Source organism: Numida meleagris, chromosome 4 (assembly GCF_002078875.1).
Source record: "Numida meleagris isolate 19003 breed g44 Domestic line chromosome 4, NumMel1.0, whole genome shotgun sequence".
Classification (NCBI taxonomy): Eukaryota; Metazoa; Chordata; class Aves; order Galliformes; family Numididae; genus Numida; species Numida meleagris.
The window spans coordinates 84,059,491-84,086,394 of NC_034412.1; the positions used below are offsets into that span (position 1 = coordinate 84,059,491).

At 35.2% G+C, this 26,904-nt stretch overlaps 1 protein-coding gene across 2 annotated transcripts in view; it reads left to right on the plus strand.

The window, feature by feature from the left end:
* The window catches only part of RAB28 (RAB28, member RAS oncogene family), a 62,515-nt gene extending 37,633 nt beyond the window's left edge, over positions 1–24,882 (plus strand). The window contains exons 5-7 of one of the 2 annotated variants that reach the window (XM_021395756.1): positions 14,125–14,228; positions 16,944–17,021; positions 23,425–24,454. In XM_021395756.1, the coding sequence (XP_021251431.1) occupies positions 14,125–14,228; positions 16,944–17,021; positions 23,425–23,520 (278 nt within the window). In that variant the 3' untranslated portion in view covers positions 23,521–24,454. The other variant, XM_021395753.1, reaches the window with a different exon arrangement.

Here is a 26,904-nt window from a genome sequence, read left to right on the forward strand (position 1 = left end):
TTTTTTTTTTTTTTTTTGAGGTGTTTGTTTTCTTTTAACCTCAGCAGATTATGACCTGTGCTAAGCGGTGCTGTCACTAAACTGGCTAGGTATGTTGCCTTGTTATGCTGTTAGCTCTTATGTTGGGGTTTCCACACTTGTGCCTTCAGTATTCAGGTCGAAAGTTCAGCGTGGCTGTCATTTGACATGGCTGCCTAGCCACTAGCTAATGCCAAAGCTGTAGGAATTATGCATGCAAAACCCCCATACCCTCTTAACATACTTTTAAAAGAGAAAAAAGTGTGTTAAGTCACAAAGAAAGTAAGAAATCATCAGGGCTATGCTAAAATTTTAATAGATAATATCTTGGGATTACTTAACTCCAAGATATTAACTTCTTGACTCATATTCTCCTTTTCCTTTTCACACCTAGCAAAGGAAGTGTGGTTTATCCTTGATTGCTCCTAAGTATAATAAGTAGATTGGGTGTAAACCAAGAATGATTTGATGTTCTGATTAACCAAATGATACGGAAAAACACACTTTCAGCATCTGAATTCCCCTGTAAGTCAGGTGTAGCTGATTGCTTTTCTCTAATTTCAGTAAAAATCAAATGAAGTAGAAACTGTTAAAATCCTCTTTGGTTTTAGAATGTTATAGGAAAAAAAAAACTTGCAAAGAAGTCTCAGATGAACCTTAACTTGCTTAATATTTTCAAATTCAAGTAATTTTTGGTTTAAAAAAAAAAAGTTGAGCGCATACATGTGTCCAAATTCAAGTGCTCTCAATTGTCTCCAGAACACTCAAACTCTGAGAAAGTGGTTTCACAACTGATTTAACCCAGTTTTGCTTTTGCCAAAAGTAGTACTTCACAGAGGGTTCAGTTCACTGATCCAGCCTCAACCGAACAGAGCAAAGGGAACATTTCTTATTTGAATGAACTCATGGATTTATTTTACACTGTGATGGTGCTGTCACAAGAGAAGATTTGCAGGTGCTTGGCCAGTAGCAGAGGGAAAACCAGGACCATCCATTTGACTTGCAATTGAACTGCTGAAGAAATGACTACTTCTTCTAATCCTAATTTCAGGCCATCCTCTTCCACTGAACCTTTCTTTAAGTGAATTTTTTGCTGGAGAGTAGTAGAGTCTGAAGGAATTGGATGGCTCTGCACAGCCAAGTGGCCAAAGTAGCTCTGAGAGTATAGATGCTAATTTGTTAGATCTGTAATGATTGGAGAATTCTTCTTGTATCTTTGGATCGTTTATGTATTACATAGCTTTTTAAGTGTCGAACAAAGTTTCTTTCAGTCCTTTGTAGCTACCTTGAGGAGTTAGTTCCACTTGCTCAGCTGAGACTGGTTAATACTGTAAAATGACAATATCAGTGTGTTCTGTTTTAATTTATCAACTAATTGATGTCTTTAGTTTGATGGAGAAAAAGGAGATAAAAAATATTGTAGAAGAGCTTTTACATCTTTCATTAATATCTCAGTTTTTGGTTAAGTTAATGAACTTTTGGACTTGGAGATGAGAACAGATTGCATGTACCATGATGTATCACTTATTGATAGATGTGTTGAGGGAAATTCTTTATTTCAACCTGATTGACTGATCAGTGACATTAAAATATGTGAGATGGCAAATGTGAAAGATTTGCACAGTCTTACTTCTACTGTCTGGTAAATAGTCTGAATTCAGTTCTTGGTCAGTTTAAGAAATAGCTAATAAGTTTACTATCAGTAATGATTTTATTTTCTCAGTTTATACTAATCAAAGTATGTTATATTTCTTTACTAAGCAGTCTTTTCTTATTAAATCTAATTTAGTATGAAGTTGAGTTGTACTATTAATTCTTTAACTGCCAGTTGAAAACAGTTTGGCTTGGTAATAATTACGTACAAAAGCTTCCAAATGGAAGAAAAGCTGGGCTGCTGTCAAAGAGGATTTGATACACATGGAACAGTTAAGCAGTAATAAATTGCCTAGTAACTGAGTAATTTCACTCAAATATGTGCCAGTCTTGCATCTACACTGGAAAAAGTTTGGAAGAAGAACTGAAGTGATGTCTGAAATTGCTTAATGCTGGAGTTTTATTATAATAACAATAATACTGACTTGGCCTGATCTTTGAACATTTATGGCTTGTTTTTATATCCCGGTGAATGACTTCATGTTCACTTATAATTTTTGTTGTGGGAGAGCTCCCAAAGGGGTCTGTAGGAGAAACTCAAAGTGTCTCCAACCCATTATTGCATTTTCTGGAATCAGCAATGAAATCAGGCATGGAAGCGCCCTGGAAGTGACCTGGGCTGGTTCTGTTAGGAGCAAGTAATTGAGAGCATCAGATGAAAGTGTCACACCTGAGAGGGGAGCCAGCTTTATAACATGGCTGATCTGAAATCAACAGAAGTATTCCAGTTGAAATGGTATATATAGATGAGTGCAGCAGGACCCATTGAGAATGTTGGAGTTGGTCCTGTGGGGAGGTATTAATTACTGGGTAAATACTTTTTATAGGAATAAGAAGTTTTTTATAGCTCATCTCTATGGCTTTGTGAATTATATTACATTGAGATAACTGTTTCAGGAACTGCTATATAAAGGATAAAGCTCTTTGGTTGATGTTGTAGTGTGTCAGGATTTCCTATTTTTGGAAGAAATGACTCGTCCAACTGTACCTAGTTTACAAAATGCTGTAGCATGATTAAGTATAGATGAAACTGCAAATGTATCAGACACTTCAGTGTAATACAAGAAAACCCAGCCATATAATAATGAACTGCACCTAATCTCCTTAATAAGGAGAATGCGCCTCTTTAATAACATGAAATATTTACTTTTCCATATTCAGTAGTGAGACTGACTCTAATTTGCCTGCCCTTCTGAATGCTGACAGGGATTCAGCCTTCTGGTGCTGCCGAGGCTGTAGTTCCATGATGTCGGTTTTGCGAGGAAGCCAGTTTACAGCTTGAAGTTACCACCGCTGCCCTGTGGGAAATCAGATTGGTGGCTTGATCTGCGTTAAAAAGAATGTAGCAAAAAGGAAACAGCTATTTTTATCGTGGATCAGCTCACTGAGCTTTGTAATCTCATGCGAGCTGCATGGCCTCCTAAGCAGGTGAGAAGCGAACAGGGCCTTGTGGCCTGAAAGTGGGAATGAACAACCAGGAATGAGATAGAGTGGCAATAGTTTTTGAGCTTTGATGCTGGCGTTGGTACGTTTTGAAGCTATCGCCAGAAGCTCTTGTTGCTGCCTGTAAAAGACAGATGAGAATGACTGCAGCTAGAATCTAAGAAACATATAAGTCTTCCTAAAATCCTCTATTTATGAAATTATAAGTTTATTTTTTGGTTGTCGATCCACTAAATCTTTGAATTTTAGACCGATGAAGACCTTTAGTAATGGTCTTAGCATTTAACTGAAGGAAACTATACTTTGTCCTGGTATTGATGAATTCTGTGATGAGGTGGTAGGTACATCAAAATTCATTAAAATATTTGAGAGATGAGGAGAAGCTGATCCATCTGTGGCTTGCAGATACATTGGACTAGCACCATCTTCTGAATGTTTGCTACATTACAACTTCATGTCTTAACTAAGGTAATTAAACAACATGTAAAAAGAGATCACTCAGCTTTGAATTTCAGTAATCATAATTCAGTAATCAGTGCAGTAATATATTTTCTACATTCTGTTGAGTTCATGAAATGAACCAGGACGTAGAACATCTCTAGCTGAACTAATGAAAAAATCAGATTTTTAAAATGCTTTTATATTTATATTACAAGGAGGGAAATTATTTTATGAAAAAAGCTATCGAATCCATCAATTTCTCACACGTAAATCAGCTCTATGAATATAAGCATTTTTTGTTGTTTCAGTAATCCTGAATCAAAAATTTTCATGTGGAATTGGAAGAAGCGTCTGTTATTATTTTTTCTGCCAGCAACTTTTGTTTCATAATGCTTGGGTCAGTTATTAAAGTTCAGCATTGGAAAGTTTGGAAACTACTACTGAAATGTAATCTAAAGAGCAACAAACTTCTTTGATACAATGAAATGAATTTGCCCAGAGTTCATACGAACATTTTAAAAATGCATATTGCAGTCGTAATGTTAAAATTTGCTTACAAGATTATGATCAAATAATGTTACACTTATGTATGTTGTTCTGTATAGGGCAGTATTATGTTTGTGAGAGAAAATACAGATTCTAAATGGCATAGCCTATTCTTTAAAATATTGCTGAAACACTAGCAATTAGAAAAATGAAATACCATTTGCAACTTGATTTTTTGAGTGTTTATGCTTAGTTACTGTCGTTTTGAAGGATGCTGGTACGAAAAAGAATGAAATACTGTATATATTACTTGTAGAAACTTCCTAAGAATGTGAAAAGAAATGCTGCAGTTGGAATTTCACAAATGCAAAATAATTATTACATATTTTTATCTGTGTTGTAGTTGAGTTTCAGTGCTTAATTAATGGCATTGCCACGTCTCTGGCATGGTCACCATAATGCTATTACTGTATCACTGCTAATTCCATTAGCCATTTCATTGTGTTCTGCCAGTGTGTCAGGGTGGGCCCGAGGGGACTTGCACATCCTGTCTTTGTATGATGTGTTGTTGCTGGGCATCCCTGGTTCTGGTGTGTGTGAATATAAGTTGATTTGTTTTGTTTTGCTTTCTCAGTTTTATTTGGTAAATAGGTCATTCCCAGCTGCGTTTGAATGCAGTGCTGATGGTTGTGGCTGCCCAGTGATTGTATAACCAGATTGATATGGTAAGGAAAATCAGCTGGAGGTGTTCTCCTGGTATGGCTACTCTCTTCTCTTAAGGAAATAGCAATTTGTAAAGACATTTGATTCCAAATTAACAGCTTTAACTTAACAATTAGTTTTTTTTCCTTTTTATTACAGTCCTCATTGGCACAAGGGTTAGGAAGCCTGAATGCAAGTGTTAAAGAAGATGAAAGTCTATTTAGTGCATAAAGCAGTAAAACTATGCTTCAGTGAGACTTCATGTGATCTTAGGCAAGGCTTTATGTTTATTTTTTCATTCATGTTTCATTTTTCATTTGTAAAAATAAGAATATCGTTTGCCTAATTTACTCGGAAAAGAATTAGGCAGCAAACTATCTGTAATTGCATACTTTTTATAAATGATGACGATAAGGCCTGTGTCAGAATCTGACTGGCTAGATAAAAAGCAATAGTGAGCAGTCTTACTTCAGGAGTAATTTATAATCTCAGCACATGTTTCTTTGCAGAAGGTAAAAACTAATTAACCCAAGGTGTGAAATTAAAGAGGGTTTAAGCCCTGTGAGGTAATGCTTTTAAGAGACGAAGGCATTAATCTGCACAGGCCAGGCTGATCATACTCCATAACACTGTGCAGGAAAAGCGTTTCATGTTCTTTCATTCATAGTCCCACTTGAAGCGTGAAACTTACCCTAAAGGCGTGTTTGTATAGATGTGTATTGCAGACAGTAAACAGAGATGCATGGTAAGTTAATCTGCACAGAGGTCTGTGATGCTGCATCTATGCTCCTTGTGCCCAGATTAATGCATTTAAAGTTAACTTGCTGATCAATTTGCGATGGCTCTTTGCAGTACAGATGTATCTTCAGGGTACATAGTCACTTGAGTTGCAGGATAAGTAGATGACTTCAAGACTCGCCTTTCTTCCTCCTCTCTTGCTTTCTCTGCCCTAATGATACCCTTTCATAAAGGAAGGAAAAAAAAAAAGCAAAGCAAAAAGAGTTGTTCTAATTATGTTTTAATTGCAAGATAATGCTATAACTTCATTTGTATATTTGTTTCATAATATACTTTTTTGACTACTTTCCTTGTTTCCAAAAGCATCTTCATTAGGGGTAGGGATAAGGATTATCAGTGCTTAACAGAGGGTATCACATAGTAGCTATCAGTGTGATCTTACTCTGTTCAGTCAAATGAAAAATGGTGGCAAAAATTTCTGCCAAGAATTTATTGAAAAAATGAAAGTGGGAAATGTCTAGCTGAGAAAAAAATATTATTTTATTCTATTTAACTGTCCCTTCAAGCTGCGTAAATCATTCATCTATCATCTTAGCTTTGAAAAGAAACTTGGGTGTATAATATTTTTTCTTCCCCCTCTCCTTGAAAAAAAATTTACTTCGGTATGAAAAGATGCCTGCTGTTTGCATTTGCAAAGGTTAACATATCTTCTTAAAAAATGACCTGTCATCTACCAAACGTTATACATGCTTATTGCTAGGCGAGGATCCTGTCCCATTGTTTCAGTGGGCTGAAATCTGTTTTAAATCTTGGAGATGTCAATCCAAATGAACTTTTTGAGCTTCGGAAAAAATGCTGTTGTCCTTTATTGTTTACCAATATTTGAAAGTCGCAATTAATATAGCATATTTTTATGTAGGAAACTTAATGTAAACACAGCAGCTACCACCTTAAATATAAATCAAAGAGAACTTGACATGCTAAACACATTATTTCTTATTACTTACTAATTAGAAAAAATATTAGAATAGTTGACCTGATTTTACTGTGTGATTTACCCTTATGCTAAGAAGCTCATTACCGATTTTGAGTCCTTGTTCTTTGAGAAGAAAGAGAATTCCAAATAGATTCTGCACAAGTAAATGGAGGCCCACAGGAGGTAAACGTGAAAACAGGGAAACCTCACTTCAAGGGCGAGATGCTATTGTGCTTTTAACTGCAGAGACTTGGAAATTGTCCACTTTATTTTCCCCATATTGAGCATACATTTTTTATCTTGTCTCTGTAGAAATTTGTGTTTTGGTTTTGCAAGAGCTCTGGACATGTATTTGGCATTTACAAGGTTATATTTTTCTTCAGTAATTGACATACATATTTGTTGATAATTTTAGTTTTTTAGAGGAGGAAGTGTTAAGATGCTTTGTGTAAATCACAAGAGTTTTTAAGCTATCTTTTTTCTGCTTTCTGGAACCAGTGATTTCCTGTTATAGCTGGAAACGTTAAGTATAGTGTTTTAAGTATTAAAGTGCAGCACCAGCTATTATTATTCTCCCTTAGCAAGTCTTCTAATATAACATGTGATATGTTACTACATCCTCATAGGGAAGCATCAGCAGCAGAGTGTACATGACAGTGAGAAAGTAAACACATGCTTGCAATCAAATTAATGTATTTCATCTGTCTTCAACTAATAACAATCTGTCATGCTATCTATCTGAGAAGGGGCATAAACAGTTTATTTTGTGTTTGGAGTAACTTCCTGGAGGTAGTTAATGTGACATGTAGTTTGTCTGACATGAGTATAACCAGATCAACACTCTAGATGTTTTCTTGATAACCTAAAAAAATTACTGAGAAAATCTGTACTTGGAACTATATTTATATTTCGTTGAGCTTCCTTAAATCACAGTCGTGGTATAGTTTTCAGGACTTCCACGAAAGAGTTTTCTTTTCTTGGCAGCTATACAATTTTAGTGTGAGAAAAAGATTGAAAGTACTAAAAAAATTTAGCTACAAAAAGTTGCAGTTTGTATTCTGGCGTTTATGCTTAAATTTCTTGAAAAGTATGTGCAAAATTAATTGAAAAGTACCGTGTCAAAACTGATTAAAAAAACCCAAAAAACTAGATCTTAAACTGTTTAAGTTTGATAGTAGTGCAGACTCGCTGCAATTTTTCAGATGAATTAATTATAATTTTGGCATAATTCTAGTTAGTTCTTACAGTATTATATCAGTTACTAATTAGTCATAACTAGATCAGAAATATTATATCAGATAATTTTATTATTTACACAGAAAGAGCCTTTGTGTCTAATTAAAAAATGAAAGTGCACTTGCTTGAAGTTCTAAGTAACCCATTCAAATATTCATGGAAAATAAAGGCTTAATTAACTAGCTCTATTCTTTAGTGGGAAAGCAGTAGGTTACTGGTATCTGGGCAATAAAAAGCTGGGGAGGGTTTTTGTTGCTTTTTTCCCTATTTTCTTTGGAATGATGGCAGAACTAGAAGAAGCTGTGTAGTATTGTTTATGGCAGAGGAGGCCTGAGAGGGACTCTTTGTGGCTAGAGCTGCTCCCAGTATGCATCAGGATTTCTGTTTTATTCTTTGGAATAAAATCTTATAGAAATCCCCTTTTTATTCCCCTACTCAGGCACTTCTGCTTTTGCACAGGTGAAGCAGTACCTTTACACTCCCCAGTTAAACTGACTGCTTCTTGAGCAGTGATACTGCATGAAGACAATACTGTATAAATGTCTTCATGACTCCGTTAGGTTTTCAGGTGCTCAAGCTTGGTTTGTTCTTAAGAAGTGAGGCTGAAATTATAACAAAAATAGGATGAAAAAATCACCATATACAGTCCCCCTTTTTTTACGACCCTGGAGATTTTCAGGAGGGAAAATATGTACATAATTTTAAGCACATGTAAATCAAATTAATAAATTATTAAAGCATTTTACTTGTCATGTCTGTGTGGGCTAATAGTGATAGCTCATTATTTAAACATTATGTAATTGTATACCTTGTGTGAACAGCTGCGAATACTTTGCAGAAAGATTTGTATTTCGTTTTTATAGCATACTGTAAAAGAATATATTTTTGTGCACTACCATAGATTAATATAGATATTTACTCATAACTTTCAAACTACCCTTAATTACCTTAAAATATGAAAGTTATAATATGTGTGATAATTATGAAGCAAGGCAGTTGTGAATTCATTTATGTTAGTACAGATTTTAATGATAAATACAGTAAACATCAACAAGTAAGTTCAGCTTAAATGAAGAACTGGCCCTTTATAACAGATTGCCTTGTAGTTGTTACACTTGCAAGCTTTGAAGGACTCAGATTTGGGTGAGGAGGCATCCTTTTACTGAAACACTCTGAACTGTATCTTTAAAGTTTCATACGGATGCTTTAGCAAATGGTTATGTCACTGGAATAATAAGTAAAATAACCATATAGTGCCTTATAGTTTTGTAAATGTAATCTCACAATCCAGGAGAAAAGCCAGCAAACTGTTACTTTCAGACTTGCTTAACATGCATTATGCATGCCATTCAGCTGTTTATGACATGCTGAACAAGTACTGTCACTATTTTCTCAGCTGCTTGGAAGTATCTGTTCTAGTTATGTATTCATGTTCTTCCAAAATTACCTGAAAGGAAGATTATTGCAAAAATCGATGCTTTCTGACTTTAGAAACACTGTAAATTTACATGGAACTCTTCTCTAGTGATGTTATGAAAGAGGACACTGGCAGTCCTGCGGGAAAGGCACGTACATAGCACAAGTAGCAGCCTTTACATTCTGCATAAATGATGTTCTGGTGTATTTTAGAGTATGTGCAGTTGCTTGGGTAACAATATTTAAATAAAAATGAACTACTGTTAGATTTCTGGCATTTTGAAAGGTGATGAAACCAGAACATTCATCACTTCAGTGATTAATGATACTTTAAAGTGCTTACTGGCTTCTTGTCTGTCCCGGTTGTGTTGTAACTATTGTTATACATATTTACTGTTACCATAATTTTAAGACAAAACAGCCCTGGGATTTGATATCACACTTTATTACTTGAAGCGATTCTAGTGAGCTAATTGTTTTTGTGGTAGTTCATTTTAGTGGAAGGGGTGAAACAAGCCAGTATTTACATTGCCTGGCTACTGGTTTTTTACCTGTGTTGTATTGAAATGGGAATCATGGAAGCATAGCATCCTGAACTAGTATGGACCCACCAGCAGAGACTTCTCGCAAGCGCCTATTATCTTAGAGGAATGATACATGCAGTTAAATAGTATAAGAGAAATACATGTAATGTTAATTTGTTTAGCATTAGTAGTTTGAGAATCTCAAGACAAAAATAGCAGAACTTTTCAATTGAGACTGAATTGCTGTTGAATGGCTATGTGTAGTGGAGACTGTAAATTACACACTTTCTTGTGTCCTTGCATTCCCTTGCTGCTAACCAAAAACTAAAATGTCTGTGGCTTACTCCTAATTTCTCATGTAAAGTTATACAGGAATGTGACTTACAGTAGATTACTTATACCGTCTCAAGAGTTTGCTCAGAATTTTTACCAGTCATATCATTTCTAGCCTTGCAGACAATTATTTAAAATATTCATCTACTGTTTTCTCTTCTCTTGAATGTAGCATTGTCTATCAGCTTTTCACTGCAATTAAGTGATGTATATCAGCAGTTTGAAGAACGATGAAAATATTGTTTCTACGTCACCTGAAGATTTGAGCTAATCAAATCTCTCCAGTCAATTTAAGCCCACAGTTATGTCCTTGTTATCTTTCAATTGTCACTTGCTCCTCCAAGGAGACTGTGATGTTCTTTGACTTTCTTTCTTATCTAGAGTCTGCAGTCTTTTTCTTACCTCTTTCATGTCATGCCTTCAGCAATGCTTTGGATGTAGCATTTGGGACTTCCGTGAGAGGGACATCCAGACTTTTCTTTTTTCACCTCTCTGGATCTATTTTTAGTCTCCTACAAATCAAGATTGAACTCTCCAGAGTTTGTGAGAAGCAAGTCTTATAGTGAGCCTTATCTCTTGCTACCACAGATGCTGTTGTAGTTTCTTCTGTGAGGGGAGAGTTTCACTTGCATCTCTCTGGCTAAGTGGAAGTCATTCATGAACTTCCACTCTATTTTTGTTGTGTTGGTATCTTTATGTGATATCTGTACATACTACACACGTAGGTCTGTTACTTAAGAAGCCACAATTATTTTGTAAGCCTTGGTTGAAGTGACTCTTCCCACCAGACAAGCTTGAAGACTGTCATGATTTTATGATTTTTGTTATCAGTATGTGGAATACTGATAAAACTGTGACAAAGACCAAATAAATGTTCTTGCTATATTCTGTAGAACTTATCCATTTGGGACTTGCTTTAGCTTTTAATGAACAAAAAATATTATTTATTGATAAGGATAGCACAATTTGTAGCCAAGCTCTAGAACCAAAGTAACAGTTCGTAATATTCGTGTATTTTAGGATTTCACTATTTGTGAATAGTTAAAGTTCTTTTTCCTTTGCAAACAAAATCCTTGAATTACCTTTTGACGTCTCCTTCTGGTTTCTAGCCATCAAATTATCTGCGGTAAAACAGAGCTATTAATCCTGCTATTGTCTTCTTCCTCATTCACTTCAGATGAGTAGGGTGACTGAACCATCTGGCATGGAAATGTCTGTCTCTTTTGGCCTTTCTCTAAATGTTTGTGATGGATCTATGTCCAAATCTTTTTTTGTGACCTCCATTAGATATGGCCTATCATAACCATTACCATGGTTAAAATGTTCATCTTTTGCATTGTAATTGCTGAAATTCCTTTTTCTTGGCAAGTGCAATGTTATCTAGTCATTTACAACATTCGGCAAAATCATTTTCCTGGTTTATAAAATCAAACTGTATTTATGTATGATTCTCTTCTTTCTAGCCAAAAGTTATTTGTCTTTGCCTTTAAACTTTTCATGGCTTCAGTACATCCTCATATCATCCTTCATCCCAAAGACACCTATTCCTGCTGCTAAGTGATTCATCATACCAGCCCGCATTGGCCAACTATTAGGTTTTTTTGTGTTTTTTTTTTTCTCCTTATGAAGTTCCTACATTTCTTACAAACAATCTATTCGGAAAACAAGCTTTCTCCTCCAGATCCCTCCTAAAGGTTTTCCTCTGACGTATCTTAATACAAGCTGGACAAGGGTTATGTCCTGGTAGCTGTGAATTCTGCTTATTTAGCTGACCAACATCATGTTCAAAGAAATAAAAATAAAATCAAAAAAGAACTAGAGGGTAATTATTCACTGCATTTTAGGTGATCTTCAGTTACTGTCTGCGATTGTGCCCCGCAACTTTTCATAGTTAAATATTTATTAACACTTGAAATCTTTTTCTTGTACTAAAACTGTGACCTCTTTCACCAGGGGCTAATGTTTGTAACATGAATTGACTTGCATTTACTGTGGGCTGAGTGTGTGCACGTGGACACTTACTGGCAGTTATCTTCTGTAACAGTAGCTGCACAGTTCACAGCAGTCTGCCCAAAATTCAGATGGCATGAGTTGAAATACTCCTAAATGGGAAGTGGAACTGAGAATTGCACCAAATTCAGAAACACAATTTTACCTTGATTTTTACTTTGGCTGTTAGATACTAGGATCTTCCACGCTTTTAATTTCTCTACTGTAGTAAAATATATGCTCCACTGACCATATTTTATTCTTAGTATTTCCTCAACTAGAAAATAAGAAGCATTTTGAGGTATGATTTCTTAGAAGGCAGAACATTTTCTTCTTGAAAATTCATTAACCTTTTGTATGCTCTACTGTTCCTGTGACCTCTGTTCTTTTCTTCCTGGGGAAGAGAGGTTGAGAGAAATTGTTACTTGTGAGCTTGTGTTTATAGGTTTACATAAGTATGCCATGGTCTTAACAGAGATATAGTGTAAATATGATCTATGGTTGACTTTTTAATTGTAATTGTGTGTTGACTTTTGGACTTTCAATACAGTTGAAGAAACAGTGATGTGAAATTTGAAGGTGAGGTTAAGGTTCCTTTAAAACCTTGTTAAATAAAAATAAAGGAAACACATATTGATTTTTTTCCCCAAAGAGTAATCATAGTGTTGTGTTTTTCAAGCTGCACTTAAAGCTAATATATGAAGAGTAAAATTCATAGCTAATAATCGTATATCGTATATCGTAGGCAATATGCTGTATTTTTTTTTTCTTAAAAGCATTTCGGTCTTTCAGTTCAAGCTCTCTCCTGGTAGTTATTTTTAGAGAAAGAAGTTAAGCAGCTGCTACAAAGACTATACCGACTTTGGGATTTATCTTAATAAATGTGTTTGTTCTTCCTATTTTTTGTAAAACTCTACATTCTACATTTAATATGATGAAGTACTGTACTACAAATGTTAGTGTTAATAGCTTAGTATTTTAGTCCTTCACAAATTAATGCCTGTGGTAACTGGATGATTTTAGGCCTGTTCTTACAAACAAGGCCTTACTGATGTGCGAGGAACAGTAATATGTGGCAGAAACTCCACATTAACCAAAGTAAGCAGTATAAATGGGGTGTAGGAATCCCCTGTTAGACTAAAAATCTCCAAGAGAAAATCTCCAGAGCCTACAAATTAAAGACCTCCAATATCATTTTAAAATAAAGCCTTTTATGTAGTATGAGAGCATTTTTTTCAGCTGATAATCAAATGACACTATTATGCAGGCTTACTAGATTTGCAAATTTACAAGTTTTTACAAGTCAGTTGGGTCCCTTCCTCAGGAAATCAGTTTAAGTTTTTTTTTCCTGTATTGACTCAAAGAGCCTGGTTGTCCTTAAATCCTTCTGAATATATTTGCCTTATAATTTGACGGCAGAGAGTCAACACCCTTATAGGAACTGTAATGCAATAAAAAGAGAAACTTTTCAATATAGTTTCCAGTTACCTTAGGATCAGATTTGGAAAAACTGGAATGTGCACAATAAAACCTGTGCAAGACTTGAGTTCCACGTTGTGTTGTAGGCAACAAGTACTTTTTAACATAAAATACTGTTTGAAAGTTTTACTTTGCTTCCAATGGTTATGAAATGCTAAAAATGAAAATGCGCTGGAACGTGGAATTGAAAACTTCATATAAAATAACTAGCCATCAATGTTTTTATTCAGTTCATTTTTTTATTATAGTGAATGTTTTTGCTCTACTGCATTCTGCAGTAAGCTATTTACAACTCGTTTCAGATGTACTTTGTGAACTCTATGTGTCTCTAGATTACACTGGACTATCATTATACATCATACTTGTAAAAAAAAAAAAAAAAGTACACAAAATTTAATTGTCTCAGATTTTTTTTGCATGTAGTTAGTGGGAAACTTGTTACAAATTGCTTGCGTGAGTCCAGGAATATTTTTTTCCTTTAGATCAGATAAGAATTTCTTACATTTGATTGTACAATTTTAATTGTGATTTCTTTATTTTTGACATGATTATAAAAAGAAACATGCATTTGCATACCTCTGCAAAGAATAAGATAACATCTGATGTATTTCCAGTGAATGAGTTTTCTAAGACAGATAGCTACATAAAGAGACTCTATTGTAGTAATCTTTTTCTTCCACTTGCTTCTAGTTGACTTGGAGCATATGCGCACAGTGAAAGTTGACAAGCACCAGCGATTTTGTCAGGAAAACAATTTCAGTAGCCACTTTGTGTCAGCCAAGACAGGAGATTCTGTAAGTAAGAAAAATAAAATCCTTATTAATCTTTCTGTGAATGTATATGTTCTTTATTAATTACAGTATCTTTTCATCTGATTTGTGATTTAAAGTATAGATCTTAGTGTGGAAGTGCTCTGGTTTACACATAATCATGAGAAATGAGGCCTGCTGGATCTCTGTTTGCAGTCAGCCTTTGTTACAGGTGAAGTCTCATCTATAGAGCATCAACACGAAAACTTTTAACAGTTGATAAATTCACAAGATCCTGTTACAATCAAAATTTTTAATACAGGTTCTGAGCCAGAAGACGCTCTCTCTGCGGGTTCATTCAAACTTGAACTTTCTGGTATTTGTAATGCTTTGCAGAGCATATTTTAGAATGATCATTTATGTCAGACCTAACTTAGATTCTTGTTTTAGTTGGAAGTGTATGGAAGAAAAAGTTCTCTTTTAGTTGACTGTATCAGTCAGATGAAACCACATTGTACTGTTTTTCTTGATTTCTATCACATGCCTAATGACTTCGTGATTCCTGTGAAAAACAGGAAGTTTCTGTCTCTGTCTCACACAGACAACATAACTTACTTTATTTTAGTGTTACTGAACAGTAAGACCATGTCCAATTATATGGAAGCATAATTCTGTAACACAAATGGCATCACTGGTTGTTTTAAGATCTTTGATGAAAGCTCAATTACTTCTACAATGGACTGCCAAATTTTATAATTTGTGTAATTATTGTATTATACTGCTGACACAAATGCAGTGAATCCTGATTTTCCTTAAAGTTTGTGTTAAATCTTTGGCAGGAATTTTTGTTTAAAGTCTGAAAATGTTTTTCTTATGTTAGAAAGAGAAGAAAAATTTTACAATACTTCATGCAGTGAAGTTTGCATATGATGAAATGTGTTCCTTTCTCAAGGAGACAACCATTTTGTGGTAAAGTAGTAGTTTTTATAAGATGGATGTAGTTAACATTACAAATTAAGAAGGAATCTTTATTATGTGTTTTTAATTGATGATGTAATTCATGAATTACAGCAGCATCCCACTGTATATGCTAATTGCACTTTTTTTAACTTACTGTTTAAAAACAAAAGTAAATCTGAATGTACCTAAAAGCATTAACCAGAACTTTCTGTTTAAATATCTACTGACAAAAGAAGGTATGAAGAATAGTTTACAGTAGTTCATTTTTAGTTTCAGTATAGGTTTGAATTAACTCTTTCCACTGTCACTGCGGTTCATGTATTTGGGTAGCTGTGCAGGGAAGACAGGGTGTTTGCCCTGGACAGTGATTTAAGGAGAGACCTTCCGTGGCTGCTGTGGGTATAGACTAGAGGAGTCTTACATGCTCGATTAAGGTAGATGAAGTGATATGTTTTGTTTACCTCAGATCTTTCCAACAGACTCATTTGCAAAAGATAATTTTATATACATAGAAAAATCAGAATGTCTCCTTAGAGGAGAATTAAACTTCGTGAAAGACTAACCATCATACTCTCCATTGAACTGTGGAAATAGAGCACTGAGCTCCCACCTGGTGCTTTGTGCACGCAACTTCCTTGTAGCAGGTGATTGGTTCACTACACTGGAGAGCTTGGTTGGGCAGGTCTCTGGAAAAGATCTGCCCATTTCCTTGCTGTATGGGTTTTAGCAGAGTAAGCTGATGCTAGACCTGGTAGTTGAGAGAAAGTAACATGATTCTGGAAGCTACAGTGGCTTGTTGGTTGTGCCACTCATTCATTTTCAGCTTCCATCTGAGCTGTAAGAAAAGATTATGTGAATGTTTTTTTTATTTTTTTTTAATTTTTCCTTGGAGATGACTGATAACACTTCCACAGGCCTTACCTTCTGGAGTGGCAGCTGTATGGTGAAGAGCATTGTAGGCTGGCGGGTTAGGCTGTGTGCTCAGTTGCACAGCCTCACAGACGGAGTGTAAGGTGCAGGGTGACAATACGGTGCGTTTAGCAGCAGTACAATCTTAAACTGTTCCTGTTTAATATCTTTTGTGTTCTTTAATCAGATTTAAAATGCAGCTCCCTAAACAGTAAGATTGGTGAACTGTATTGAGATAAAGGAGTTATTTAAGATAGCCTTCCCACCCAATGTTATCTGTCAAACTACATCTGAAGTCTAACAGCTAGGCTGCTCTATGCCATGCCACATTTTGCTTACTTCTTAGATACTTCTGTTCAGTGTAACACATACAATTGTTTGTAAGACTCCCGAACAAATGTGTCATTGCTTGGATTTGATGTTCATAATGTTTTTGAAACATGTGCAGCAGAGATTTTGGTGCTGTTGATGCACAATTCAGTTGTTCAGAATTTCAGAAATTTACATCTTTATTGCACAATACACTGGTAAAATATTTTTGTGCTAAACATGAGTGAATACCCTTATTCATATTTTATAGCACTGAGAGCAGTATTTGAGAGGTGGGTTGTGTAAAAGCTTGTTTAAACTTAAGCCTCTGGAGGCATAGTAGAAGTGTTGCTTAACAATCTAGCATACTGTTCATTCCTCATACCATTGTTGAGTTATTTGCCCCAAATTTTAAACAAAATTGAATGTACCAGATGAGATTGTCCTCAGATCTGTTTTGCACAGGTCACAATTTTCTATATCTCATTGTTTACAGTACAAGATCTGTTTGATGTATTTGAAAGCACTTTTAGGATGTCTGTTTTTAATCATTTAAATATGATTTAATTTTTTTTTCCATAGGTTTTCCTGTGTTTTCAGAGAATTGCTGCTGACATCCTTGGCATCAAGTTAAACAAAGCAGAAATGGAACAATCACAGGTAATTTTCCACAAACACATATTTTGTTTAGTATTTTATTCAGTATTTAGAAAAAAACCCACAAATCATGTTGAAAATTAATAACTATCCTTTAAAGCAAACTGCACACATTCTACTAGAGACAGTTGGTTACTGTCACAACAGCTTCTTTAAAAATATAATGATTTTTTATCCATCATGATAAACTTGCTGAAGCAATAAAATGCATGTTCAAAAAATTAAAGAAAATAATAGTTTGAGAGCTGTTTGTAGTGCATTTAAAAATTCCTTAAAAATCAAAACATCTTTATATTTTTGCATATGCAGGTAAAATGAAAGGTGCTCTTATATGTACATAAATTACTGTACACTGATACCATATACTGTGTTTATGATAACTTTGTTTTGCAATTCTTTACATACGAAAATGATTTTATAATGCTCAAAGCTTAAGAGATAGAAGGCATAAGCTTCTGCAGGTGTAAATGTTCTAATGTTCAGCGTAGACATACAGGAAAAAAATACTATTTGTAAGTTACAGAGTCAAGAATTAACTATCTGATGTCCTTTGGTTGGTTAATCTCAGATTTTAGTCTTCATTGTGTGCCTTTATAATGCAGGATGATGATGCTTTCCTCAGTAAGGTCTGTTTGTCTCCGTGTAAGAACATTATTTCCTACTTGTACATTCTCATGTACAAATGAGAAACAAATCTTTTTCTGATTGAGTATACTCATTTTTGACTGCATACAGTCCTGTGGTATCGGGTGTTTGGGTAGCTAATATGGCTTCTTGCCATCTAAAATTATTTTTCTTATTGTGCCAGTCCCAAATAATCTCCTCCTAAAGGAACTGCATAGTTTTTTGCTTTTGGACTTTGTGGTTTCTTTTCTTTGCATTGAGTTGTAGGATTTTCTGCCATCTCTCGTGCAGTAAGAAAGGACTGAGTCAGGACAGTGTTTCCCAGCAGTAGGTGGGGAGTCATCAAGAAGCATATCTCCCATCCTCTTACATTGGCTAGTAGTGAGTTAGAGGTGTGAATACAGCAAATGCACGTCAAAACCTTGTTGCATGTCTTCCTTTGAAATGTAAGAGTTTTTTACTGTTTCTGAAAGGAATATTTAATGTAATAGTTGTATGCAAAATATTTCTAATGAGAGCAGTTTTATGTCATTTTAAATTAATGGGGAAAAATGTTTTCAGTATTTTGTTTAACTGTAGTTACTGGAGTTGGATGTTATTTATTTAAATCAGTGGATGTTAGGAGAAAAAAAGTGTGTTAATTGTTCAAATCAGCAAACAAGCAAGAGCTTTTCCAATATAACCCCTTTTCCCTTACCACCACCTCCTTCCAGGTTCCTGCTTCTAAATATAATCTTCCTGCCAGGAAGACTGTGAGCACATAGGTTTAAACCAAAAGATTTTACACAAAACCATTTCAGAAACCTCAAAAGCAAACTACTGAGGCAATCTTTACTATGTAATGATATTTAGGATTACAATTATTAAACCAAAAAGTGGCTGAGATTGTGTCACAGTCTTCTAGAATTACTAGATGCTGTTAACATTAAGTGAGTACCCCCAAAGTAAGTCAAAAAGTTTAATAAAAGAAACCAAACCAATGACACAGAACACATATTGTGTACAGGTTGGTCTCCTGCTTTTTGAAATACATAATAAATATGTAATTTCTGAAAGTGTTTCACCACTTCAGTGTTTACAATCTGTGTTGAAGTGGTCAGCTAGAAAACTGTATTGCAAATAGTAAAATGGCAAAATATACTTAAGAGTGAATGCCTAGCAAGCAAAGGAAAAAAAAATTCCAAAAGCTATGATTTATAGGTAAATAAATATTGAGTGTCTTTTCAATATTTTTTTACTACTAAGGCACCATTCACCTATTTTTCTGAACTGTATAATGATTTGTATGTGAATAATTAATCACATAAAGAGCTCCTTAATTTTTCTTGCACTGTTTAGCTTGCACTGAAGCAGTAGTCTTAGGCCTGTTCTGTTGTGTCCTGCTAACTCAGAAGTAAACTTGTAGATAGGTAGGCAAATACCTTGAATTCAGAATATGAGAAAGGAGGTTGTATAGAGTATTGTGGCTTTGCAAAGAAAGTGTCCGTTTTTAAGGTAAGAACCTCTGTGTAGACTTGTCTGAAGAACGCACAACTTTCTAGTTGAACTGGTGCTGGCTTTAAGTAGACTTTTTCTTACCTTATTATAAATAATCACAATTTTTAGTGGTGTTGAACATATGGAATGTACAATGTGGATAGGACAAAGCTGATATTATGCAAATTACGGTAGTAATAACTAAGTTAATATGCATAGACTAAATACTCACTGTGGCCCACATGTTACTGTTAATGTGAATCTAAGCTGTAGTGATTTAAAAAGAAATAATCCAAATAAAAATAAAAGAAAGAAATCCAGACACAACACAAGCAACAACAAAAGAAAAAGCAAAGCCAGTCAGTGGAGGTCGATAGAAATTTCATTGTTTCCTCATTCAGGTACAGCAGAAGTCTCTCCATGGTGATACGCTGTGTGTAGCTAGAGAGTGGGAGCTCTAAAGAAACAAGATTCTTCCAAGATTCTTCTAATGGAGCACAGTTTTAATTTGCTTTGAATAAGCGATAATACTGTGCTAACAGTATAGGGTTTGCTCCCTTTCAGAATGCTATTTTGATTGGGCATTAGGAATTGTTCAAAATTAAGTCAGTGAGAAGCCAAAGGGAATTGTATTTAAGTATTTGTCTTGTTGTCTGTAGCTTAAGTTTCATTGTTGTATTTGGTTCCATACTCTGGTCAGTTCTTAAGATAGGAAAGGGAAAGTCTGCATAAAGCTGGAAAAAGAAAACTTTAGCTTCATAGCCTCAGAGAGAGGAACAGAAGGACATTTCTTGAGAGAAATTTGTTAGTCTGCAGTGGAAAAGCTCTACTGAAGTAATGCATAGATGCTGTTGCTCAAAAGCATGGAGTGGATCTTTTGGGTGGGAGGAGGTGGTTTTAGATGATTCCTGGTTTACTACAAATAGTTTGCGTGATAGATACAGATTTCCATGTGTGTATATGGAAGAGGGAGGGGAGATGTTTGTTTTTTAATTTCTCTCCAATTGGCATTAGACTTCCTTAAATTGTAGAACAGCTTTGTGAACATGCTCCTTAACATTTCTAGGTGTTTACTACTCAACCAACTAGACTATAAAAATAGATAAATAGGTGCTATAAAAGGAACAAAACACAAGAATAAGTGCAGCTTAACTCAGTTAATTTGCAAGTGTTGTATTTGATTTCATCTTTGAGCAAAGAGTAAAACACATTTTAGTTTTACAAGTGTGCACTATTTTCTTCCAGGATCTTGTCTTTTAATTTTCAGTGTTCTGTGTAATGTGAGGTTTCTTTGTTTCAAAAAATGAGATGGTTTCTCCTTGAGTATATTTGAGTATAATGGCATGAAGCTGCAATAGGGGAGGGTCAAGTTGGGTGTTAGGAAAAGGTTCTTCACCAGAGGGTGATGGGCACGGAACAGGCTCCCCAGGGCAGTGGTCACGTCTCTGTGTTGCCAGAGTTCAAGGAGCTTTTGGACAACAGTCTCAGACATATGGTCTGATTTTTGGGTGGTCCTTTGTGGAGCCAGGAGTTGGACTCGGTGATCCTTATAGTCCCTCCCAGCTTGAGATATTCTGATTCTATGTTTCTCAAAGAACATCAGATGTCTTCATTCAGTCTAGGTGATAACAAAGAATAACACGAAATACTGAATTTGCGTGAGACACCAACAGTGAAATGATTAATAATTTATGATTTATTGTATGTTTCTTCATGGTTGCTGATTGTCTAATGCTGAGAATACTCTTATAAATTATTTCTAGCACTTGTGATTTTGTGGCTGAAGATCATATTTCTTTTCTTTAAAAAAACAATTCCAGTTGTCACAGTCGTTAGGAGGATTGTCGAAGTCATTCACCTGTGGTTAGTAGTAAGGAATAAGAACCCTAAGCACACTACTTCAACTTGTATGAATTTGTGGGGCTTGACTCGTGGCTTCTGAGCTTTGATGACTGGCAGAACTACCGAAATCCTTGTGAAAAATAGATGGGGTCTTGGTCCCCCTTCAAATTAACTGCTAAACTGTTAATTAAGTGCAAGAACAAGCCCTAGAAATTGAACTATTTACCATACATTGTGTGAGAAAACAGCTGCAGCAGTTTAAGATGTTAATACAACCCGAGGTATTTGTTACTGCCCTTTTGCTGGAATTTATCGCTCCCCCAGCAGAATCAGAAAATGGAAGATGATCGTGTGCCTTGGCCACATCAGAGTCAAGTTCAACAGCTTAGTTCAAACTGCTGATGAAAGTTGTTCTTAAGTGAAGTTGCCAGACTTTGTGCTGAAGCGGATGAGGTGCAAGTACATGTTACATTCCACCAGCTCTCCTTTGGCAGCAGTGATTTCCAGCAGAGGAATAGAACAGACATTTGGGGGTGGTAAGTTTTTAAACTATCTCAGCTAGAGCTACTAAATCTTGTCTGTTAACATGCTGAGATGACTGTTAATCAAACCTTTATTTAGTCAAAACTGTGGTGAAACAAAGGAATCGATTACTGTTTGTGTGTGACTGGAACTTGTTTTTGAAATGGAACCATTCCAAAGTCAGAAATTTGCAGATTCTGACTTATTTTCAGCCCTCGAATTCCTCTCCTTTAAATCACAAGGGTCTGATGAAATTTGAGGAAATAGCTCCTCTACTAATCAAATGTTTTTCTTTCTGTATTTTTTACTTTCAACCATAGTATAAAAACCGCATGGGGTGTAGCTTTGTTCCTTGGCATTGGCAAGAGGTAGCGTTTTTGTAAGTGATTTGTAGTTTTCTCTTTAGCTACATGCCAGCTCAAGAAATGAGGGTGTGCATGTGCCAGCTTTGTACAATAAAATATTTGGCAGATAAGTCAGATTGGGAATTTGGAGCACCTGCACCAAGTACATTTATTTCTCATTATTGACAGTGATTTGAACCTTGGCAATTATAGATACGACTTGCATAGATACAGATACGAAGAGGCTCAAAGCTTTTAATTACCATAAAGTTAATAAAATAAATGCTGCAATGTATTTTTTTTAAACATGTGAAATTCCTTTAGAAAATCCTTGTCATTTATGTTAGTCAGCTTTTTGCTACAGTGTGCCTAAACACAGATCACTAACCTAGCCTTGTTTACATGATGGGATTTAGACCAATGTTTTGAGGAACAATTAATTGCCTACTGATTGCAAGATATTTTTCCTTGGCTTTAGTCAGAAGATTGGTATGACAAAACTAGGTCCTGTGAGGTCAGATAACACTGTTTAATGCTGAAACCCCTACTACCGCTTTACATGGGATTTAGCAACCTTTCCCTTGATAACATCAGGCCAGGAGTCTAGTAAATCACAAGTGTTGTCTACTAGATAAGATAATACAAATGTGATCAATTAAGAAGAATACATCAGCAGCTAATAAATTCAGATCCTTTACCAGGCAATTCAATTACTAGTATTTGTTTGACATAAGGTTTTATTTACAGAAGTAATCTTTAACGTGTACTGCTTATATGTTCACATAATCCAGTTTACATATTGTTTCCTTCAAAATAGTGACATAAATTCATTTATCCATTTGTTTTAACTTTAAAAATGCATTGTGTAAAAATTGGAATTTTAAAGAAAAAAGTTACTAATTTGGCATATTTTCCGTAGCAGACCTTCTCCGTAATTTTTTGCTAGTTTTATGATTTTTTTTTTCCTCTTTGCATAAATGCTTTGTTAATAGAAAGCTTTTAATAGATTTGTTTTGACTTTAGGGAAAAAAAAATGAATGTGTTTTTCTTTCTTTTTATGAAGTAAAATCAAAGCTGGCAGCACTTTGATGTGTGGTTTTAATTTGTCACTAGTTTTTGGTTAATATCCAGTTTTATAGTGTGAAAGCTATATATACACGCATACCTCTAATGCACTTGTTACAGTTGCTGGTAGGAAAGCTGACTACTATAAAATTTATTTACGTTAGGCTTAAAGGAAGAGGCCATTGTCATCTTGCACTGAATTATCTTCCCTTTTATTCTATCCTTTCTCTTCCTCCAATAAGTTTTTTTGATTATATGCATGAATATTTCACTTTGATGCTTTGAAAGCGCATGTCCTTGAAGCCTGAGAATGAAAACAGATGCTGATCGTGGTGCTTTCTGCTAGATACGTTCATGTTCTGTATAGGGCCTGAAAAGAAATGCACTTTGTTTTAGTTTCTGCACTGTCCTTTTATGTCATTCATTCTTCCTTTTCAACTACTGATCAATCTTTCCATTTTTTTCCCTTCTCTTTTCTTTTTTGCATTCTTCTCCTTCGCCTCTATCCATTATGTTGGTACATGATTTAACAGCATGTTGTCAGGGCAGAAATAGTGAACTATCCTGAAGAAGGTAACCAACATCACAGCACTTCCAACTGCCAGAGCAAAGTCTGCTCAATGCAGTAGTTCAGGTATTGACATAGCACTTGTTTGTTTTTTTTTCCAAGCTGCACTGCTTTTACGTGAAATAATGTCTACAGTAGGTTCTCTTAGAAGTAATGTATTTTATATCTGTAAGCAGCAATTATGCTTAGTATATTAATTTGAAGTTTTGTGTACGCTTATGAGGCATTTCTAATAACTCCTTAGTTCATAGAAACTTTGTAATACTTCGTGTTATAGTATTAAGAAGGGCTTTCAGTGTTGTAAAATTCAAAATGTTACATTGCTGCCTAAAATGAAAATGGACAGAAGACTGGAATCTCTTATCTCTCTCCCCATGTAGGAGAGACCAACAGTTCTGTTAAATGCTTTGTAAATAGAACGGGTAATATCTGTTAGATTTTTAAACAGAAAATGAATATTTATGTTATACAGAAGTTCTTTTTATGTTAATTCAGTCTTTGGTCTGTATGCCTAGTTAAGCTTTTTTTGAAGGATGTTTGTATTTGAATTTGCTTTGAATTCTGTCTGTATTTTCCTCTGAATTGCTTAAAGAGGCAAAGATGAACTACCTACAATTTCTGGTTAAGATAGGCAGTTATTCTGAAAGAACGCATGCCATAGTGTTTGTAAAATTCTGTTTTATTATTTACATACGAAACAGCTCTCGTGGAGGAAAAACTATTTTCACTGATTTTTGCATTGCTGCTTTGTATTAGCCCTGTAAAACTGTAAAGAAAACTTGCCAAGGCACTTCCTTCCCTTCAGTATGAGTAGACTTATTTAGATTGAGAAAATAGCACCTGATCAGACTTCCTGTAAGATACTGAAGAAAACTGAACAGTGTCTGTTTTGCACAATTTCTTTTTTTCCTCTCTATGTTTCATAGTAAATTATCTGTTGAGCAGTTTGCCAGCATCAGTATTGTATTTTGATTCTGATTATTGCTGTGTTTTTTCTTTTATGACAGAGGGTGGTGAAAGCAGATATTGTCAACTACAGTCAGGAGCCTGTGACGAGAAGTGTTAATCCTCCTAGAAGCTCAATGTGTGCAGTTCAATGACTGTATTGTTTTTCTCTGTTTTGATACTTTTGGCTGTCCTCCTACTTTGACACTGGCTCTAGGATTGCCAGGAACTTTTAACAGTCACCATCCCTACAATGCAATTACAAGTTTCAAAAACGTGTTGCACCATTTTACACTGAGGAGCAGCAGGCTGTTTTTTTTTGACTGGCTGAAAATCAAATGTTAAGACCACATACTTTGAAAAATAAAAATCTGCATTCTTTTAAATTATATTTCAGTAAAGCAGTAGAATTGTGTTTATGTTTTCTCCTATCTATTTGACTGATACTGGAATAAAAATGGATGACGAAGTATCACTATGGAAGTTTTGCCAAAGCATTTCCTTTTCCTTTTTTTTTTTTTTTTCCTCCAGTGCTCTCAACTAGCATTCAGCAAAATGTAACTTGGTGAAACTATTGCTGGAATACTTTTAAGACAACTAATATATTTTACTTAGGGGTAATTTGAAAAGTATTCCATAAATGTATATATGTAGTGCAAAATGTATAAATTGTATCCAGGAAGAATCAGTGCTTGAAATAAAGCTGTAATATAAAAGTAATTACTTTTCTGAAGTCTCCAGTTGTCTTCATGGATGCTCTGAAAAAAAGCTAATGTTTTGTGTATTTTTTTTCTCCACGTCAGTATTACTTCTTGCAGTAGTAGATACGCTCATATGTCTACATGAATATGGATGAACCTCAGTTGGCTGTTTGGGCTGTAAATGTTGAGTGATATATTCAGCATGCATTAGAAGCTGTTGATAGATCAATTAGGATCAGTCATTTTTATTAACTGAGTGACTTATTTTTGGACGAATACTTTCTTATTTCTATTTAAGAGTTTAAAAAAAAAAAAAAACAGATAAAAAGCGATGTCCTCTGTGATCATCATATTTCTCCTCTGTTCCTTTTCTAACAGTCTCTTTCAGACATGCAGTTCTCTCCTGCCACATCTAAGGTAAGATGAGGAAAAAATTAAGCCAACTTGATTCCAACCTAGAAAGCTTTTCCTGTTTTAACTCCACAATGCATTTTCTTACAAAGTATGACAAAACATCTGGAGATTTAGAAAACTAATGAGGCTGAGTAAAGGAAGCTTGTATATTTCAGGTGGAAAAAATGACAAGGTCTTTCAATGAAGTATTCTTTCAGAGCTGCTGAAGAAAGCGTTTAAAAAGTAAAACAAATATGTTCAAGAAATTGCAAGTGGCAAGAATCGTAGAATGGTTTGGTTGGAAGGGACCGTTATGATCCTCTAGTTCTAACCTCCTGCTATAGGCAGGGACACCTCCCACTAGTCCAGATTGCTCAAAGCCCCATCCAGCCTCCAGGGAGGGGGCATCCACAACCTCACTGTGCAGTCTGTTCCAGTGTCTCACCACCCTCACAGCAAAGAATTTCTTCCTAATACTTAGTCTAAATCTACCCTCTTCCAGTTTAAAGCCATTTCCCCTCATCCTGTTGCTACATGCTGTTATAAAAAGTCCCTTTCCAGCTTTCCTGTAGGCGCCTTCAGGTACCTCAGGTGCCCCCTGGAGTCTTCTCCAAGCTGAAGAACCTCAACTCTCTCAGCCTGAGCCCCAGCTCTCTTGTAGAACGTGCTACTTGATATTATTTTGGTATATTCAAAGTTAATTGGAAAGTTAAGTTTATTTTTAAACTGTTTGGTATGCAATTTGATGTGTAGTTTTATAGCATAATGATAATGAGTTAATGTTGTGATATTTAGCATTCAAATGTGGGAATTTTTTTGAAACAAGCTGTGTTGCTGAGAAAGATTCAACACTAGAGGTAGGTGTGAATTTCCAGTGAGTTATTTATTCTTTACCGTTTGTGTTCTTCCTCCTGTCCCATGGAGCTCATGTCCCACTACATAGTACTTAACTGTAAGATAAAAGGTGAACTATCTTTCACTTACCACTGGATGAGAACATCTGCCTCAAAGACTTATTTTGAAGTAGCTGATGAATTTACAAGCTCATATTCTCCAAAACATCTGGTAAGGTGTTTTTTTTTTTTGAATCCTTGAATTTTTTTTTTTGTGTGCCTGTGTCTGTACCTCTGCCCATATAATCAAATATCAAACATGTAAAATCCCCCTCTCTCTGGGATCTCGCTGGAACATCGAGATCTCAGTGTTACTTACAAGGTAACTTCATAGTCCTGCTTCCCAAGTAACATGTTGTATGGCCTTTTAATGTGAATATTTTTGGCATTTCAAAATTTTTTCTCCACATTTTATAGGGAGATTAAATCAAGTTATGTGAAAAATGACAGAAATAAGGTGCCCATCAGTTTGTGTTGACGGCCTATCAAAGATGACTGGTACTTACATGGCAA